Genomic DNA, 18,631 nt, shown 5'->3' with positions numbered 1-18,631 from the left:
CCTCGATCGGCTCCGTCCTTAACCCTCTCTGTCTTATTTAATATTTTATACCCTCGATCGGGACCCTCCTTAACCCCCTCTGTCCTATTTAATATTTTATACCCTCGATCGGGACCCTCCTTAATCCCCTCTGTCCCATTTAATATTTTATACCCTCGATCGGGACCCTCCTTCATCCCCTCTGTCCCATTTAATATTTTATACCCTCGATCGGGACCCTCCATAACCCCCTCTGTCCCATTTAATATTTTATACCCTCGATCGAGACCCTCCTTAACCCCCTCTGTCCCATTTAATATTTTACACCCTCGATCGGGACCCTCCTTAACCCCCTCTGTCCCATTTAATATTTTACACCCTCGATCGGGACCCTCCTTAACCCCCTCTGTCCCATTTAATATTTTACACCCTCGATCGGGACCCTCCTTAACCCCCTCTGTCCCATTTAATATTTTACACCCTCGATCGGGACCCTCCTTAACCCCCTCTCTCCCATTTAATATTTTACACCCTCGATCGAATCCCTCCTTAACCCCCTCTGTCCTATTTAATATTTTACACACTCGATCGGGACCCTCCTTAACCCCCTCTCTCCCATTTAATATTTTACACCCTCGATCGGGACCCTCCTTAACCCCCTCTGTCCCATTTAATATTTTACACCCTCGATCGGGACCCTCCTTAACCCCCTCTCTCCCATTTAATATTTTACACCCTCGATCGAATCCCTCCTTAACCCCCTCTGTCCTATTTAATATTTTACACACTCGATCGGGACCCTCCTTAACCCCCTCTCTCCCATTTAATATTTTACACCCTCGATCGAATCCCTCCTTAACCCCCTCTCTCCCATTTAATATTTTACACCCTCGATCGAATCCCTCCTTAACCCCCTCTGTCCCATTTAATATTTCACACCCTCGATCGGGACCCTCCTTAACCCCCTCTGTCCCATTTAATATTTTACGCCCTCGATCGGGACCCTCCTTAAACCCCTCTGTCCCATTTAATATTTTACACCCTCGATCGAATCCCTCCTTAACCCCCTCTGTCCCATTTAATATTTTACACCCTCAATCGGGACCCTCCTTAACCCCCTCTGTCCCATTTAATATTTTACACCCTCGATCGGGACCCTCCTTAAACCCCTCTGTCCCATTTAATATTTTACACCCTCAATCGGGACCCTCCTTAACCCCCTCTGACCCATTTAATATTTCACACCCTCGATCGGGACCCTCCTTAACCCCCTCTGTCCCATTTAATATTTTATACCCTCGATCGAGACCCTCCTTAACCCCCTCTGTCCCATTTAATATTTTACACCCTCAATCGGGACCCTCCTTAACCCCCTCTGTCCCATTTAATATTTTACACCCTCGATCGAATCCCTCCTTAACCCCCTCTGTCCCATTTAATATTTTACACCCTCGATCGGGACCCTCCTTAACCCCCTCTCTCCCATTTAATATTTTACACCCTCGATCGGGACCCTCCTTAATCCCCTCTCTCCCATTTAATATTTTACACCCTCGATCGAATCCCTCTTTAACCCCCTCTGTCCCATTTAATATTTTATACCCTCGATCGGGACCCTCCTTAACCCCCTCTGTCCCATTTAATATTTTATACCCTCGATCGGGACCCTCCTTAACCCCCTCTGTCCCATTTAATATTTTACACCCTCGATCGGGACCCTCCTTAACCCCCTCTGTCCTATTTAATATTTTACACCCTCGATCGGGACCCTCCTTAACCCCCTCTGTCCCATTTAATATTTTACACCCTCGATCGGGACCCTCCTTAACCCCCTCTGTCCCATTTAATATTTTATACCCTCGATCGGGACCCTCCTTAACCCCCTCTGTCCCATTTAATATTTTACACCCTCGATCGGGACCCTCCTTAACCCCCTCTGTCCCATTTAATATTTTATACCCTCGATCGGGACCCTCCTTAACCCCCTCTGTCCCATTTAATATTTTACACCCTCGATCGGGACCCTCCTTAACCCCCTCTGTCCCATTTAATATTTTATACCCTCGATCGGGACCCTCCTTAACCCCCTCTGTCCCATTTAATATTTTACACCCTCGATCGGGACCCTCCTTAACCCCCTCTGTCCCATTTAATATTTTATACCCTCGATCGGGACCCTCCTTAACCCCCTCTGTCCCATTTAATATTTTATACCCTCGATCGGGACCCTCCTTAACCCCCTCTGTCCCATTTAATATTTTACACCCTCGATCGGGACCCTCCTTAACCCCCTCTGTCCCATTTAATATTTTATACCCTCGATCGGGACCCTCCTTAACCCCCTCTGTCCCATTTAATATTTTACACCCTCGATCGGGACCCTCCTTAACCCCCTCTGTCCTATTTAATATTTTACACCCTCGATCGGGACCCTCCTTAACCCCCTCTGTCCCATTTAATATTTTATACCCTCGATCGGGACCCTCCTTAACCCCCTCTGTCCCATTTAATATTTTACACCCTCGATCGGGACCCTCCTTAACCCCCTCTGTCCCATTTAATATTTTATACCCTCGATCGGGACCCTCCTTAACCCCCTCTGTCTCATTTAATATTTTACACCCTCGATCGAATCCCTCCTTAACCCCCTCTGTCCCATTTAATATTTTACACCCTCAATCGGGACCCTCCTTCACCCCCTCTGTCCCATTTAATATTTTATACCCTCGATCGGGACCCTCCTTAACCCCCTCTGTCCCATTTAATATTTTATACCCTCGATCGGGACCCTCCTTACCCCCCTCTGTCCCATTTAATATTTTACACCCTCGATCGGGACCCTCCTTAACCCCCTCTGACCCATTTAATATTTTACACCCTCGATCGGGACCCTCCTTAACCCTCTCTGTCCTATTTAATATTTTACACCCTCGATCGAATCCCTCCTTAACCCCCTCTGTCCCATTTAATATTTTACACCCTCGATCGGGACCCTCCTTAACCCCCTCTGTCCCATTTAATATTTTACACCCTCGATCGAATCCCTCCTTAACCCCCTCTGTCCCATTTAATATTTTACACCCTCAATCGGGACCCTCCTTCACCCCCACTGTCCTATTTAATATTTTACACCCTCGATCGGGACCCTCCTTAACCCCCTCTGTCCCATTTAATATTTTACACCCTCGATCGAATCCCTCCTTAACCCCCTCTGTCCCATTTAATATTTTACACCCTCGATCGAATCCCTCCTTAACCCCCTCTGTCCCATTTAATATTTTACACCCTCGATCGGGACCCTCCTTAACCCTCTCTGACCCATTTAATATTTTACACCCTCGATCGGGACCCTCCTTAACCCCCTCTGTCCCATTTAATATTTTACACCCTCGATCGGGACCCTCCTTAACCCTCTCTGACCCATTTAATATTTTACACCATCAATCGGGACCCTCCTTAACCCCCTCTGTCCCATTTAATACTTTACACCCTCGATCGGGACCCTCCTTAACCCTCTCTGACCCATTTAATATTTTACACCCTCGATCGGGACCCTCCTTAACCCCCTCTGTCCCATTTAATATTTTACACCCTCGATCGGGACCCTCCTTAACCCCCTCTGTCCCATTTAATAGTTTACACCCTCGATTTTCCCCCTCCATCTCTCCTCACTGCTCTTCCCTTTTCCAAGGGATCAGAATGGAATGCAAATGTCGGGAAGTTTTTCCTCAGCTGTACTGCTCAGATGATCAGATCCCATCTGGAGCACTCCATTCAGTTCTGGACACCGCACCTCCGGAAGGATTTGTTGGCCTTGGAGTATTGCCCTGAGTGCGGAGGATTATTGGGGAGTTCTAATCGAGGTGAACAAGATGAAAGGATTTGATAGGGTATTTAGACATAAACTGTTTCCTCTGGTGGCGGGGGTGCGGTGTGGGGGGGGGGGGGGGGCGGAGTCCAGAACAAGGGGGCAAAACATTAAAATGAGAGCCATCCCTTTCAGGGGGGATGTCAGGAAGCATTGCTTCACACAAAGACTTGTGAAAATCTGGGACTCTCTCCCCCCATAAGGGCTGTTGAAATATGTAAAACTGGGACTGATAGATTTTTGTTGGGTAAGGGTATAGGATGGCTTCCTCTTGTTCCTATCAGTCAAGGTGCCCTCTCTCTGCAGCCTTTTCTGATGTATTTGCATGAGTCATGCCCAGAATTTTATCTGTCCTACATGATACTTCCTCAGTACATTTGAAAGCTTTAACGTACCCCATGGATGCACAAATAACAGATGATTTGTATTTTACTCCTCTGCTTATCCAAGCCATAATGTCCTGACTTCAAATATCCACGGTTAGAACAATTGAAATGCAAAATGAGACTGTTTGGCCCATCAGGTCTATGCTAGCTCTTTGCTAGGACAATCCCAAACTAATCCCACTGTCTCCCCCATTGCCCTGTATCAATCCCAAACTAATCCCACTGTCCCACTCTCTCCCCCATTGCCCTGTATCAATCCCAAACTAATCCCACTGCCCCACTCCCTCCCCATAGTCCTGTATCAATCCCAAACTAATCCCACTGCCCCACTCTCTCCCCATAGCCCTGCATCAATCCCAAACTAATCCCACTGCCCCACTCTCTCCCCACTGCCCTGTATCAATCCCCAAACTAATCCCACTGCCCCACTCTCTCCCCATAGCCCTGCATCAATCCCAAACTAATCCCACTGCCCCACTCTCTCCCCATTGCCCTGTATCAATCCCAAACTAATCCCACTGCCCCACTCTCTCCCCACTGCCCTGTATCAATCTCAAACTAATCCCATTGCCCCACTCTCTCCCCATAGCCCTGTATCAATCCCAAACTAATCCCATTGCCCCGCTCTCTCCCCACAGCCGTCTATCAATCCCAAACTAATCCCACTGCCTCACTCTCTCCCCATATCCCTGTATCAATCCCAAACTAATCCCACTGTCCCGCTCTCTCCCTATAGCCCTGTATCAATCCCAAACCAATCCCACTCTCTCCCCATATCCCTGTGTCAATCCCAAACTAATCCCACTGCCCCACTCTCTCCCCATATCCCTGTATCAATCCCAAACTAATCCCACTGCCCCACTCTCTCCCCATATCCCTGTATCAATCCCAAACTAATCTCATTGCCCCACTCTCCCCCTATCTCCTCTATTCTTTGCTTCAAGTATTGATTCAGTTTTCCCTTGCATGATGGAATGGTCTCTGTCTCAACCATCCCATGTAGAATAGAATAGAATCGTAGAACAGTTACAGCATAGAAGGCTGCCATTCGGCCCATTGTGTCTGTGCTGGCCCTTTGCAAGCACAACTCACTTAGTCCCACACCCCTGCCCTTTCCCTGTTGCCCTGCACATTTGTTTTCTCTTCAGGTAACAATCCAATGCCCTCTTGAATGCCTCGATTGAATCTGCCTCCACTGCACTCTCAGGCAGTGCGTTCCAGATCCCAACCACTCACTGCGTGAAAAAGTTTTTCCCCATGTCGCTGTTGGTTCTTTTGTCAGTCACCTTAAATCAGTGTCCACTGGTTCCCGACCCTTCCGCCAATGGGAACAGTTTCTATCTCTCTACTCTTGTGCAGAATCATTCCACATGCCAGCAACCCCGTCCCTAAGAAATTTCGCCGACCCTTCCTCCTCACTCTTGTAACAATTTTAACTCAATGAACCCTTGTCCCTCACACCTCAACCAGGAGAAATAGAATCGTACAGCATAGGAGGAAGCCACTTGACCCATCGAGCCTGTGCTGGTTCTAATTCAACTTGTCCCACTCCCGTAGCCCTGCAAAATTTTCCTTTCCAACTATTTATCCAGTTCCTTTCTGAAAGTTACTACCAAATCTGCTTCCACCACCCTTTCAGGCAGCGCATTCCAGATCACAACAACTCGCTGCGTAAAAATAGTTCTCTTTATCTCCCCTCTGGTTTACTCAATACCATAAATTGGTGTCCCCTGGTTACCGACCCTTCTGCCAGTGGAAATAGTTTTCACCAGCTGCTCTATCAAGATCCCTTGTTATTTTGAACGCCTCTATTAAATCTGCTCTGCTCTGAGGAGAATGAGAACTAGGAGCATGAGAAACAGCCCTGTGCCTGCTCCAACATTCAGTAAGATCACGAATAAATTTACAGCCATTATGACACAGGAGGACACCATTTGGCCCATTGATGCCGACTCCTTGGAGCAATTCAGCCAGCCCTGTACCACGACTCTATCCCCCTAGCCCTGTAAGTTTATTTCCCTCAAGCGCCCGTCCAATTTCCTTTTGAAATCATTGATCGTCTCCGCTTCCATCGCCCTCCTCACCCCATAGGCAGCGAGTTCCAGGTTGTTGTCACTCGCTGTATAAACAAAAAAATTCTTCCTCACAACTTCCCTTTTGCCCAAAATCTTAAATCTGCGTCCCCTCGTTCTTCTACATCAGCCCCACTGTCCCAATCCGATCCCCATGGTTCCCTTAGGGTTCAAACATCTACCAATCTCAGTCTTGAATCTGCTCAATGACTGAGCATCTGCAGCTCTCTGGGGTAGAGAATTCCAAAGATTCACAGTCTTCAGAGTGAAGAAATTCCTCCTCATCTCAGTCCTAAATGACCAAACCCCTTTCTTGATACTCACCTCCTGACTCCCCAAACCCTGTCCACTATCTACAAAGCACAGGTCAAGAGTGTAATAGAACACTCTCCACTTGTCTGGATGGGTGCAACTCCAACAACACTCAAGAAGCTCGACACCATCCAAGACACAGCAGGGATAGAGTATCTCAGACCCGGAGTCAGGGAGACACAGTCCCAGACCAGGAGTATGGGATAGAGAGTCCAAGACCCAGAGTCAGGAAGAGAGAGTCTCAGACCTGGAGGCAGGGAGACAAAATCCCAGACCCAGAGTCAGGAAGATGAAATCCCAGACCCAGAGTCAGGGAGACACAGTCCCAGACCCAGAGTCACAGCTTACTTTGCCACCTAGCTTTGTACTGTCAGCAAACATGGGTACGTTACGCTCAGACCCCTCACCCACGTCATTGATATAGATTGCAAATAGCTGCGGCCCAAGCACTGATCATTGCAGCACTCCACTAGTTACAACCTGACAACTTGATAGTGACCTGTACATTCCTACTTTTTGTTTTCTTCCTGTTAATCCATTCTCAGTCCACAATATATATCCCATGTGCCCTAATCTAGCGCACTAACCTCTTGTGTGGCACCTTATCAAAATGTCTTCTGAAAATCCAAATATACTACATCCACCAGTTCCCCCTTATCTACCCTACTAGTTACCAAGCTCCAAAATGCTAATCGTTTTGTCAAACACAATTTCCCTTTCATAAAACTATGTTGACTCTACCTAATCATAGTGATTTCCGTGTGCCCTGTACCATGTCCCTAATAATATATTCTAGTAGGCTATCAAGTACTTTTTCTTTACCAATATTAATTATTTTAAGTTCCTCAGCCTCATTAGACCCTTGTTGCCCACTATTTCTGATATATTTTTCTGTGCCTTCTGCTGTGAAGACAGGCGCAAAATATTTGTTTAATGTCTCTGCTATTTCCTTATTCCCCATAATAATTTCTCCTGTCTCAACACCTAAGGGACCCATGTTTACTTTTGTTAATCTCTACTTGTGAACGCTCTTACAATTTGTTCCTGTATTTATTGCTAGTTTACTCTCATTTGGAATTTTCTCCCTCTTTATCAGTTCCTTTGTCATCCTTTGCTAATTTTTTAAACCCCAGCTAGGTCTCAAGTTCTTTTCGGCAACATTGTAAGCTTTTTCTTATAATCCTGTTAGCCACAACTCTGCATTTTTCCCAGTGGAGGTTTTATTCCTCAACGGAATATATATTCATTGACAATTATAAAAAGAAAGACTTGCATTTATATAGAGCTTTTCACGACCACTGGACATCTAAGTGCTTGATAGCCAATGAAGTGTAGCCACTGTTGTAATGTAGGAAAATGAATTATTTCTTTAAAGGTTGACTGTTGCTTATCATATCTTTTAATCTAATTTCTCAATCTACCTTAGCCAGCTTGCCCCATACCTCTGTAATGAGCTTTGTTCAAATTTTAAGATGCTAGTTTTGGACTTAACCATATCACTGTCGAAGGCAATGTGAAATGCTATCATATTATGATCACTCTTCCCGAGAGGATCTTTTACGATACAATTACTAATTAACCCAGCTTCTCTAGTTTCTCTACATAACTGAAGTTCCCTCATCGCTGGTACCATGCTGGTGAATAATTTTCCTGTATTTAAAACCTATCATTTTTTTTTAAAACTCGATCACTGGCCTTCTCTGCCTGCAGCTTTGTTTGCCCTAGTATCTCAAGTCTGCCCTCATAACTATAATATCTTAACACTGGTGTATCTATACTGCTTATGGCTTTAATGTTCTCCCTATAATGGGATGGCACATCCGATCCGATCAACATTTTGGTGGTGGGGTGGGGGGTAGTTGTTCGGGGGTCATACCTTGAGGTCCAGGTGGGAGGCCGGTACCTTCTCCTCCATCGCCATGCAGCCCCACTGGCACAGAGGGGCCGCACCCCTCGGAGGAGGTGAGGCGGCTGCAAGGACCGAAGCCGGCCAGCGGGACCCTCTGCCAATCGTCCCCATCACCTGTCCGCCCCTTCCTGTGGACCCTCGAGTGGACCACCACCTGCTGGTAGGTCCTGAACCCTCGGCCACAGCTGGGGCACTCGGTCGACCTCTCCTGCCTTTCAGCCCCTCCGTCCATCCCGCGTCTCCCTGAGGGCACGGTCCCGCCGTTTTGGGCCTGGGCTGCGGCTGGCGGCAAGGGGCCCTTCCGCCAGGACAGGGCCAACATCCGGGAGAGGTGCTGCTGCTGTTGCTGTTGCTGTTTCTTCTGCCAGGCGGCCTCCACCGCCTCCAGGTCCCGTGCCAGCAGGGCCTGGTCCCGTGCCAGGCCCCTCGTCACCAGCTGCCAGAGCTGCGGTCCACTGCAGTTCACGTCGGCCGCCCGTGCCGCTGCCTGAAGCCGCTCAATGCAGTTGCCGCCCCCAGGCGCTGCCAAGTCCAGGAAGCCCAGGAGGGAGCGCTTGTCCGGCAGGGAGCCCCCCTCATCCTCCTCGACCTCCCGCGGCCAGGGTACAACTCTCCTGTCACTGCCTCCACTATGGCCGCCTCCTCCTCCTCCTTCTGGCCTAGGTCCAGCGGTCAGCAGCAGACCTGAGTAGAAGGCATCGTAGGCCAGCAGGCCCGGCTCCCCCACCGTGTCACGGGGCCTGGCCGCAGCGGTGGCGGAGGCGATGAAGGCCCCCCCCATTTTCCTCCTCTCCCCTCCGCGAGGAGCCAGCTTCAGGCCCAGTTTGTTGAGGTGGACCTTCATGTGGTTCTTGAGAAACCAGGGCTCCTTGAAGCGGCGGCCGCAGACCTGGCAGCCATAGTCGAAGGAGTCCTTGTGCTTGCGCATGTGGCCCTTGAGGAACCAGGACTGGGTGAAGCCCTGTCCGCACACCTGGCACCGGAAGGCGGGCGGGGCCGGCCCCCGCTCCTTGCCTCCCTCCGGGGCCTTGCCCTGGGCCTCCTGGGGGGGGCCGGGCGCCAGGTGGGCCTCCTCTACGTGCTCGATCAGCCTCTCCTCCAGCGTAGCGGCGAACTGGCAGAGCGTGCACTTGTAGGGCCGGTGCAGGATGCGGGCGTGTCGCTCCAGCTCCTCCGCCTTCTTGAACTTGCCCTTGCAGAAGGTGCAGCGGAAGCCTGCCGGGCTCGGGGGAGGGGCGCCGCCGCCCTCCCCCTCCCCCTCCTCCTCCTCCTCCGACGGTGGCCCGCCTCCACCCTCCTGCCAGCCCCCCTCGGGCCTGGCCGGCACAGCCGCTCCCTTAGCCTGCCTGTCACGCAGGATGGCCCTCTCTTCCAGCTCCAGGAGCAGGCGGTTTTCCTCGCTGGGCCGCCCGGGGCCTTTGCCGTCGCCGTTGACCCGGTGGGTGCGGAGGTGGATCTTCAGGTTGCCTTTCTGGGCCGCCCGGTGGTCGCAGTATGGGCACTTGAAGGGCTTCTCGCCGGTGTGGATCCTCATGTGGAGCGAGAGGATGCTGTTGAAGCGGAAACGCTTGCCGCAGATGGAGCAGGGGAACTTGCGGCGGACCCGCCCGCCCTCGGCCTCGCCCAGCTCCGACGCCAGGCCCAGGCCCGGGCTGTTGAAGAAGCGCTGCAGGTCCAGCTCCTCGTAGTCCAGCTCGGAGATGTCCATCCCGCCCAGGGGCCACAGTGGCTCCAAGCCGTTCTCCTCCTGTGGCTCCGGGGCCCCGAAAGCAGGGTCGGAGGCTTCCTGGAGGTTTTGCAGTCCGCAAGCTTCGGAAGCAAGCGACGGATCATTGCAGGGTGACACGATCTCCTCCATGACCTGAAAGAAATAGATACAACGTCAGCCAGGCAGCAGACACAATCTTGACCGACAAACACCTTTTCAGCGTTAAATTTCTATCGACCTAGGGTTACCCTCTGAGGACTGTCAGTGATGGACAACAGAGAACACGACAGGGACAGCACGGGGTTAGATACAGAGTAAAGCTCCATCAACACTGTCCCCATCAAACACTCGCAGGACAGGTACAGCACGGGGATTGGCTGCTCTCTGATTTGGGAGCCTGAGTGCATCAACGAGGTGCAGCTGACTGTGGCTGTGTGCAGAGGTTGGAGGCTGCAGGCTGTGTGACTGCTGCAAGAGGGAGACTCAAACTGAAACAAAAGTTTTTTCCAAATTTCAACAAAGGAAGGAAGGCAGAGAACTGGAAGAACTGGAAGCTCTTTTTGTGAGTTTGCTTGGTACTGAAAGTCTTTTTCATTGATTGTTGGGGGTGGGGAAAGAAGAGACCTGAAGACCTTGGGTGGGGCTGTATTGTTCAATAGGGAGCTCCTGTGTTTAACATCTTTGGATAGGGAGCTCCCTCCCCACCCCAACTATTAAGCCTGGGACAGCTGGAGCTGCCCAGGTGAAGAGACTTATTATCTGAACATCGAAGGAGGCGTGTGCCTGGGCAGCTTACAGCTGACCCAGGTGAAGACATCACCCCACCCTCCCAACTGGAAGACCAGCTACAAGAATTCTTCAAAATACCAACAAAGACTGATTCCTCTTGGCCTTCCTCTCCCTCAGCCTCTTCCCCTGTGCTACATCCTTTAAGTGTTACATTTTTGATTTATTGTATTTGCTCTTTTCTTTTTTTTTGCTATCAACAAAGTGCTTGTAACTCTTCCGCCCCATGACTTCTCAGTCCTCAGCGGTGGCGGGGCCCTCCTATGCTGCAGCAGCTGCGACAGTTGCTCCTGTGGCCCCGTCACCATTTAAAATCTTAACATCAAAGCATGGGGTGAAGAGTTACACCCATCCTAATATGACTATTGAGGCTTGTGTTAAGGCAATGGCCGTGGTTGTCGGCCCCTCGGCCATTGTTGCAGCCTCAAAGATGTATGGGAAGGCTGTGTTCTTCCTGAAGACCGAGCGGGCTGTGTCCCTCGCCCTAAGTACGGGGCTCACAGTGGGTGGGATTTTCCTGCCAGTGGACCCTCTGGGGGCCACTGCACATCGGGTAACCTTGTCGAACGTCCCACCCTTCATTCCTGATGAGCTCCTCCTCCCCCACCTACACCATCTGGGGGAGGTGAGGTCAGGGATCACCCCAGTCCCGCTCGGTCTTCGGGAGCACAGCCTCCGACATGTCTACTCCTTCCGCCTCCAGCTATTCATGCAGCTGGCGCGGGAGGAGGTCTTGGAGGGCCACTTCGGTATAGAGTTTCAGGGGTCGGCCTACCGCGTCTTCTGGACCTCGGATGGAGCGCGGTGCCACGTCTGCAAGGGGGTGGGGCATGTTCGTAAGAATTGCCCCAACCTCCCGGCTGCCAGCTCCACCTCGGCGGCCCAGAGTGGTTCCATAGCACCTCCTCCCACTCCCCCCGCAGATCCAACAGACACCGCTCAGTCGGTTCCGGAGGCTGTGGTTTTCACAGCCTCGGGCAGGGAGGGGAGTGTCCGTCCGAGCGGAAGGAAGACGCGGGCAAAAAAGAAACATCATGAGGCGCGTCCCCTGGACACTTTGACTCAACCCGAGCCTGAGCTCAGCCCAAAGCCCATTCCCATGGAATCCACCTGTCCCAGGGCTGGGCTCAGGCCCAGGGTGACTAAAAAGGGAAAAAAGGGTGCGGAGGCGGAGGCCTCTGATGACATGGAGGTCTCTGAGTATCCGCGCCCAAGTGCGAAAAAGAGGAGAAGGCACCCCTCCACAGAAATAACACAGGGCCCTGAGGTGCAGGGCCCATCTGTTGGAGGGGAGCTGCCTCCTGTTTCTGGTCCTCAGGTACCCCCTACCGCCACCACCAAGGCTACAAAGTCCGGGCAGGTGCTCCCTATTCCTCAGGATGGAGGGGAGGGGATGGCCCCGGTACGTGAGGCCCCTCCTGAAGGAGTAAGTGGGGCCCTGCTTGTGGTGGGGGACCCTGGGGAAGCCGCCCATTCTGCCACTGCTACTGGGTCGGGTGTCCTGAATGAAGGGGAGGGCGAGGCCCCAGAGGGTCGGGCCTCCCAGCCGGAGTCCACCACCAACCAGGAGACACCCGACCCAGTTATAACTGAGAATGCTGCCCCATCTGCTGGGCCTGTGGGTGCTGGCGGAGTGGGAGATAGCCTCCTCCCTCCGCCTCCAGTCTCGGCTCCGGCTGGTTTCCCGGAGTCGAGAACTTCTGTCTCCCCTGGACCACTCATTGCCCTGGGGACGGAGGTGGAGGGGGGTCCTGAACCGCTGGTGCCTACAGGCTCCAGTTTCACAATAGAACCCAGAGAGGACTCCTCCGCCATCGATCCTGGGGGTGGGATCGTGACGGAGGCAGGACCAGCTGGCGCGGCCGGGATGTCCGCCCCACAGAGTGTGGTAGATATGTCGGCCGCTGGCGGTGACGACCCGGAGGAGGATGGGGATTCGCTGCGGGGCACTGAGGATGATCTTGATTCCATCGCCAGTGAGGTGGTGGAGTCCCTCGTGCCTCCCACCGAATCTCCTCTCATCCCCACGGCGGAACTCCGGGATTTCCTCGCGGCTTGCAGAGGTTGCCACAATAAAGTTCAGCTGGCCCTCGACCGTTGGTCGAATCTGGCGCTGATCATACAGTCCGTCCGTGCCGCCCTTAAGATAGCGGGCAAGCGCGCTGACGTGAAACTGTTTGAGAGGCGCCGTTTAATGTGTTCCTCAATGGGTTGCTGGGGGAGTGGAGGGCCAGGTGCACTTCCACTCCCTCCTCACAGTGAGGTGTTTGTGACGGGTTTTAATTACCTTTGACATGAAGATAACCATAGCCAGCCTCAACATCAACGGCAGCAGAGGGGCTCACCGCAGATTTCACAATCTCTCAGTCCTCAGGGAAGGGAGATACGCGGTGAGCTTTCTGCAGGAAACCCACACCGTTCCGGGAGACGAAGCCACCTGGCTCCTGGAGTGGCAGGGTGGGGTCTACATGAGTCACCTCACCCCTATTTCTAGTGGGGTGGCTATCTTGTTGGCCCCGACTTTTCAGCTGGAGATCTTGGGGGTCAAGGAGCTAGTGCCGGGCCGCTTGCTCCACCTCGCCGTTCGCCTGGGTAGCGTGCCGCTCCACTTTGTGAACGTGTACGCGCCCAGGCCCGGCGCGTTGCAAGCGCGCTTCTTTGAAGAAGTGTCCGCTCTCTTGAGCTCCATCGATAGCGGCGAGTGCATCATCCTCGGGGGGGATTTTAACTGCACCCTCGAGGTGGGGGATCGCTCCGGTCCCCAGCGCGGCCAAGCGTCGGTGGAGAAGTTGAGGGGACTGATCAGCTCCCTTAACTTGGTGGACGTCTGGCGGAATCTCCATCCCGACTCCAGCGCCTTCACGTGGAGGTCTGGAGGAGGGGGGTCGCGAATCGACCGCCTCTACATTTCGCAGGCGTACGTCTCCCGTGTTTCGGCGGCCTCCATGCGGCTGGTGCCGTGCTCGGACCACCACCTGGTGTGGGCGGAGTTCACTCCGCTCTGCACGCGGGCAGGGTCCGCGTACTGGCACTTTAACAACCGGCTGCTGGAGGACGTGCGATTTCGGGACTCGTTCTGTCGATTCTGGGCCGACTGGAGAAGGAAGCAGGGGGGCTTCCCCTCCTTGAGGCTATGGTGGGATGTGGGCAAGACTCACATCCGCGTCTTCTGTCAGGAGTACGCGAAGGGGTCAACCAAGAGGCGGGAAGCCGAGATCGGGCGCCTTGAGAGGGAGGTGCTCGACTTGGAGTCCCGCCGCGGTCGTGCCGTCGTGGACCCGGCTCTGTGGCAGGCGTACAAAGAGAAGAAGGGCGCGCTGAGGGACCTGCAGCTCATAGGGTCCCGAGGCGCGTACGTGAGGTCGCGGATCCAGATCCTGGAAGATTTGGACCGCGCCTCTCCCTTCTTCTACTCGCTGGAAAAATGGCGGGGGGTCCGTAAGCAGCTCGTTGAGCTGCTGGCCGACGACGGATCCTCCATCACGGATCCGGAGGGAATGGGCCTCCTGGTCCGGACGTATTACAGTGCGTTGTTCTCTCCGGATCCGTCCAGCGAGGATGCGCGCAGAGTTTTGTGGGAGGACCTGCCGCAGGTCAGCCCGGAGGGCGCCGAAGGATTGGAGGCTCCGCTCACGTTGGCGGAGCTGACTGGCGCCCTCCACCAGCTCTCGAGGGGCAAATCCCCAGGGCTGGATGGGTTGACCGTGGAGTTCCTCAGGGCGTTCTTGGACGTCCTGGGGGACGATTACGCGCGGGTCCTGGGGGAAAGCCTGGCGACCGGGAGATGCCCCTCTCGTGGCGCAGGGCGGTCATCGTCCTGCTGCCGAAGAGGGGCGATCTCCGCCTGCTTAAAAACTGGCGTCCGGTCTCCCTCCTCAGCACGGATTATAAGATCTTTGCCCGGGCTATGTCTACCCGCCTGGGCTCCGTGCTGGCCCACATGATCCACCCCGACCAGTCCTACACGGTCCCGGGCCGGTCCATCCAGGACAACATTCACCTGGTCCAGGACCTGATCCATCTTTCCCAGAGGACTGGTCAGTCGGTCGCCTTTCTCTCCCTCGATCAGGAGAAGGCGTTCGACAGGGTGGATCACGATTACCTTTTCGAGACTCTGCGCGCTTTCGGACTCGGGCCGCATTTTGTGGCCCGGGTCCGACTTTTATATGCCGCCGCAGAGTGTCCAGTCAAAGTTAACGGGTCCTTGACGGCGCCCCTTCGCTTTGGGAGAGGAGTGCGTCAGGGGTGCCCCATGTCCGGCCAATTGTATACCATCTGCGTGGAGCCCTTCCTGTGCCTGCTTCGCAGGAGGTTGACGGGATTGGCTCTGCGCGAGCCGGCCATGCGGGTCGTCCTCTCGGCTTACGCCGACGACGTGCTCCTCGCAATCACAGATCCCGTTGACTTGCGGAGGATGCGCGACTGCCAGCAGACCTTTTCTGCCGCGTCCTCCGCGAGGATCAATTGGGAGAAATGTTCCGGACTCCTGGTTGGTCAGTGGCGGGTGGACTCCCTGCCGGAGGAGATGACACCTTTTGCGTGGAGCACCACGCACCTCCTCTATCTGGGAGTCCACCTTAGCCTCGCTGAGGAAGCCTGGCCGGCAAACTGGCAGGAGTTGGAGGCGAAAGTCACCGCTCGGCTGGGGCGCTGGACAGGACTGCTCCGAGTGCTTTCCTACAGGGGCCGAGCATTGGTCATAAACCAACTGGTGGCCTCCATGCTGTGGTACCGGTTGGTCACTTTGGCCCCGCCCCCTGTATTTGCCACCAAGATCCAGAAGAAAGTCGTCGATTTCTTCTGGGGCAAGAGGAAACACTGGGTCTCTGCTGCGGTCCTGAGTCTCCCGATCGAGGAGGGCGGTCAGTCGCTGGTGTGCGTCCGCACCCAGGCTGCGACTCTCCGCCTTCGGACCCTGCAGAGATACCTGTACGTCGAGCGTCCTCCCAGATGGTGTGCGCTGGCGACGTATTTTTTCCGCCAGTGTCACTGCCTTCAAGACGACACGCAGCTCCCGGTGGAGTCCGTTAGCCGCGCCTCTCTGAGGGAGTTGCCTGTCTTTTACCGGGATCTTTTCCGAGTCTGGAACATGGTCGCCTCCAGTCAGGGCACTCCCCCGCCGGCGGAGGAGAGCGCCTCGGCTGTCCGGGCGGCCGACTCCGGGGACGGTCCGGCGGGCGGAGGAGTAGCCGAAACCCCCGGGACGTCCCTCACTGCGGGTGGCGAGGGGGCTCGGGAGTGCGGAGCGATCCCGGCCGAGCTGACTCCCGCTCGGCCGGAACTGCTCATCGGACCCAGGCCCCGAAACCCACCTCGGGAGCCGGTCCCACACAACCCGAGCCGCCTCTCGGAAATGCCCTCCGTGCCATTCCAATCGGCGCGGAGGGATTTCCTGTACGGGCTGCTCCTGCACACTCTCCACTTCCTCGCCCTCGTCAGCCGGCCGGACACGCCCTGGCGGTCCGCGTTGCCATCTGGCGGCGAGGGGAAACCCCGATGGAGGTCTCTGTACGCGGGAGTCTTCCCCCTTTACATCGGGGACCTGGGATGGAGGGTGCTGCACAGAGCAGTCCCGTGCAATAGGCTTTTAAGTAGGTTCACGGACTCCCAGGCCACCTGTACTTTCTGCGGCCTGGACGAGTCCGTGTTCCACATTTATACGGAGTGTGCGAGGTTGCAGCCCCTCTTTGAGTATCTGAAGGGGCTATTCCTCAAATTCTGGCTGCACTTCAGTCCCACGCTCCTGATCTTTGGGCACCCGGTGCGGAGGGGCTTGGGCCGGGAGGAGGATCTCCTCGTCGGTCTGCTCCTGGGCCTGGCCAAGGTGGCAATTCACAGGTCCAGGTTGCGGGCCGTCGGGGGGGTCTGTCCTCCCCGATTGCCTGCCCCTCTTCCGCGGTTACGTTCGCGCCCGGGTGTCCCTGGAAAAGGAGCATGCGGTGTCCGCCGGTACGCTTGAGGCCTTCCGCGACCGGTGGGCACCGCAGGGACTGGAGTGCATTGTCAACGCCGAGAATGGCATTTTAATTTGAGTTTTTTGTTTATTTATCTGGTTTTAATAAAGTTATTTTAAAAATATAAGTGTGTATATAAAGGGGGCCTGAGGAATAAAGGCCCCCTCGACATATAAAATATATATAATGGGGGCCTGAGGAATAAAGGCCCCCTCGACATAAAATATATTAAAAAAAACGGGGGAGAAAAAAAAAGAAAAAAAAAAAACGGGGTTAGATACAGAGTAAAGCTGCCTCTGCAAAAGAAGAAAAAAAACACTGGGTTGGATGCTGCCTAATTGGAATACCTGAGTGCATCAATGAGGTGCAGCTGACAGTGCTGCAGTCAGTTGCTGGAGGTGCTGCTGGAGAGGGAGAGCTGAGGAGACACTGCAAAAACTTTCAACAACTTTTGCTGCAGAGGAGGAAAGACTTTTGGATTAAGCCTGTATTTCGAGGTGGGCGTTGAGCACCAGACTCTTACTTTATTTGGACTGTTGTGGGAGGTGGAAGAGCCCAGAAGAACAAGGGGTGGGGCTATACAATTCTGTAGGGAGCTGTGCAGTTGCACTTAAGTTGCAAGGAAGCTCCCTCCCCACCCCAATTGCCCAGCCTGAGTCAGCTGAAGCTGCCTGGCGAATATACAGAAGGGAATAAATAGTGCCTGGGCAGCTTCAGCTGGCCCAGGTGAAGACGCCTCCCCCAACCAGAAGACGAAGTGTGCTGTGTGCACCACCTCCAGAAAGGAAAGAAAGTCATCCCTTACAGCCTGTCTTTCCCTCTCCTCTATTCCCTCAGCCTCTCCCCTAACCTTTTGTTTGTTTGTTTTGTGCATAAAGTTATTTTCAAGCCTACAATTTGGGGTGGGTTAGCTCTTAGACCCATGGCAAGCCCTTCATCACAGGTGGCGGGGCCCTCTACAACCTATGCAGCTGCAGCTTCTGTGGCTGCCCACGTGGCCCCGTCACCTTTTAAATTAATAACATACAGCCATGGGGTGAAGAGCTATCCCCACCCCAACATGTCCATTGAGGCCTGCGTGAAGGCAATGGCCGAGGTTGTCGGCCCCTCGGCCATTGTTGCGGCCTCAAAGATGTATGGGAAGGCTGTGTTTTTTCTAAAGACTGAGCGGGCGGTGTCCCTGGCCCTGAATAAGGGGCTCACTGTGGGTGGGACTTTCCTACCGGTGGACCCTCTGGGGGCCACTGCGCAGTGGTTAATGCTATCCAACATCCCATCCTTCATTCCCAGTGAGCTCCTCCTCCCCCACCTACACCATCTGGGGGAGGTGAGGTCAGGGATCACCCCAGTCCGGCTTGGTCTTCGGGAACACAGCCTCCAACATGTCTACTCCTTCCGCCACCAGTTATTGATGCAGCTGGCGCAGGAGGAGGACTCGGAAGGCCAGTTTGATGTGCAGTTCCAGGGGACGGCCTACCGCGTCTTTTGGACCTCGGACGGGGTGCGGTGCCATGTCTGCAAGGGGTGGGGCATGTTCGTAAGAACTGCCCCAACCTCCCGGCCGCCAGCTCCACCTCGGCGGCCCAGAGTGGTTCCACAGCACCTCCTCCCACTCCCCCCACACATCCAACAGACACCACTCAGTCGGTTCTGGAGG

The 18,631-nt window shown here is 54.0% G+C and overlaps 1 protein-coding gene across 1 annotated transcript in view; it reads right to left on the bottom strand.

Moving 5' to 3' along the window:
• Nucleotides 1-18,251, bottom strand: part of LOC137348671 (zinc finger protein 536-like) — a 42,649-nt gene extending 24,398 nt beyond the window's left edge. The window contains exons 1-3 of the mRNA XM_068013930.1: nt 18,198-18,251; nt 8,494-10,387; nt 6,966-7,066 (exon numbers count right to left, since the gene is read on the bottom strand). Coding sequence (XP_067870031.1) covers nt 6,966-7,066; nt 8,494-10,387; nt 18,198-18,251 — 2,049 coding nt within the window. The remainder of the gene's footprint in view (nt 1-6,965; nt 7,067-8,493; nt 10,388-18,197) is intronic.
• Nucleotides 18,252-18,631: the final 380 nt, after the last annotated feature.

The sequence above is a fragment of the Heterodontus francisci genome, chromosome 34 (assembly GCF_036365525.1).
Source record: "Heterodontus francisci isolate sHetFra1 chromosome 34, sHetFra1.hap1, whole genome shotgun sequence".
In the NCBI taxonomy this organism is placed as follows: Eukaryota; Metazoa; Chordata; class Chondrichthyes; order Heterodontiformes; family Heterodontidae; genus Heterodontus; species Heterodontus francisci.
Note: the sequence above shows the minus strand (reverse complement) of the source record. Positions and strands in the feature narration are given on the sequence as shown.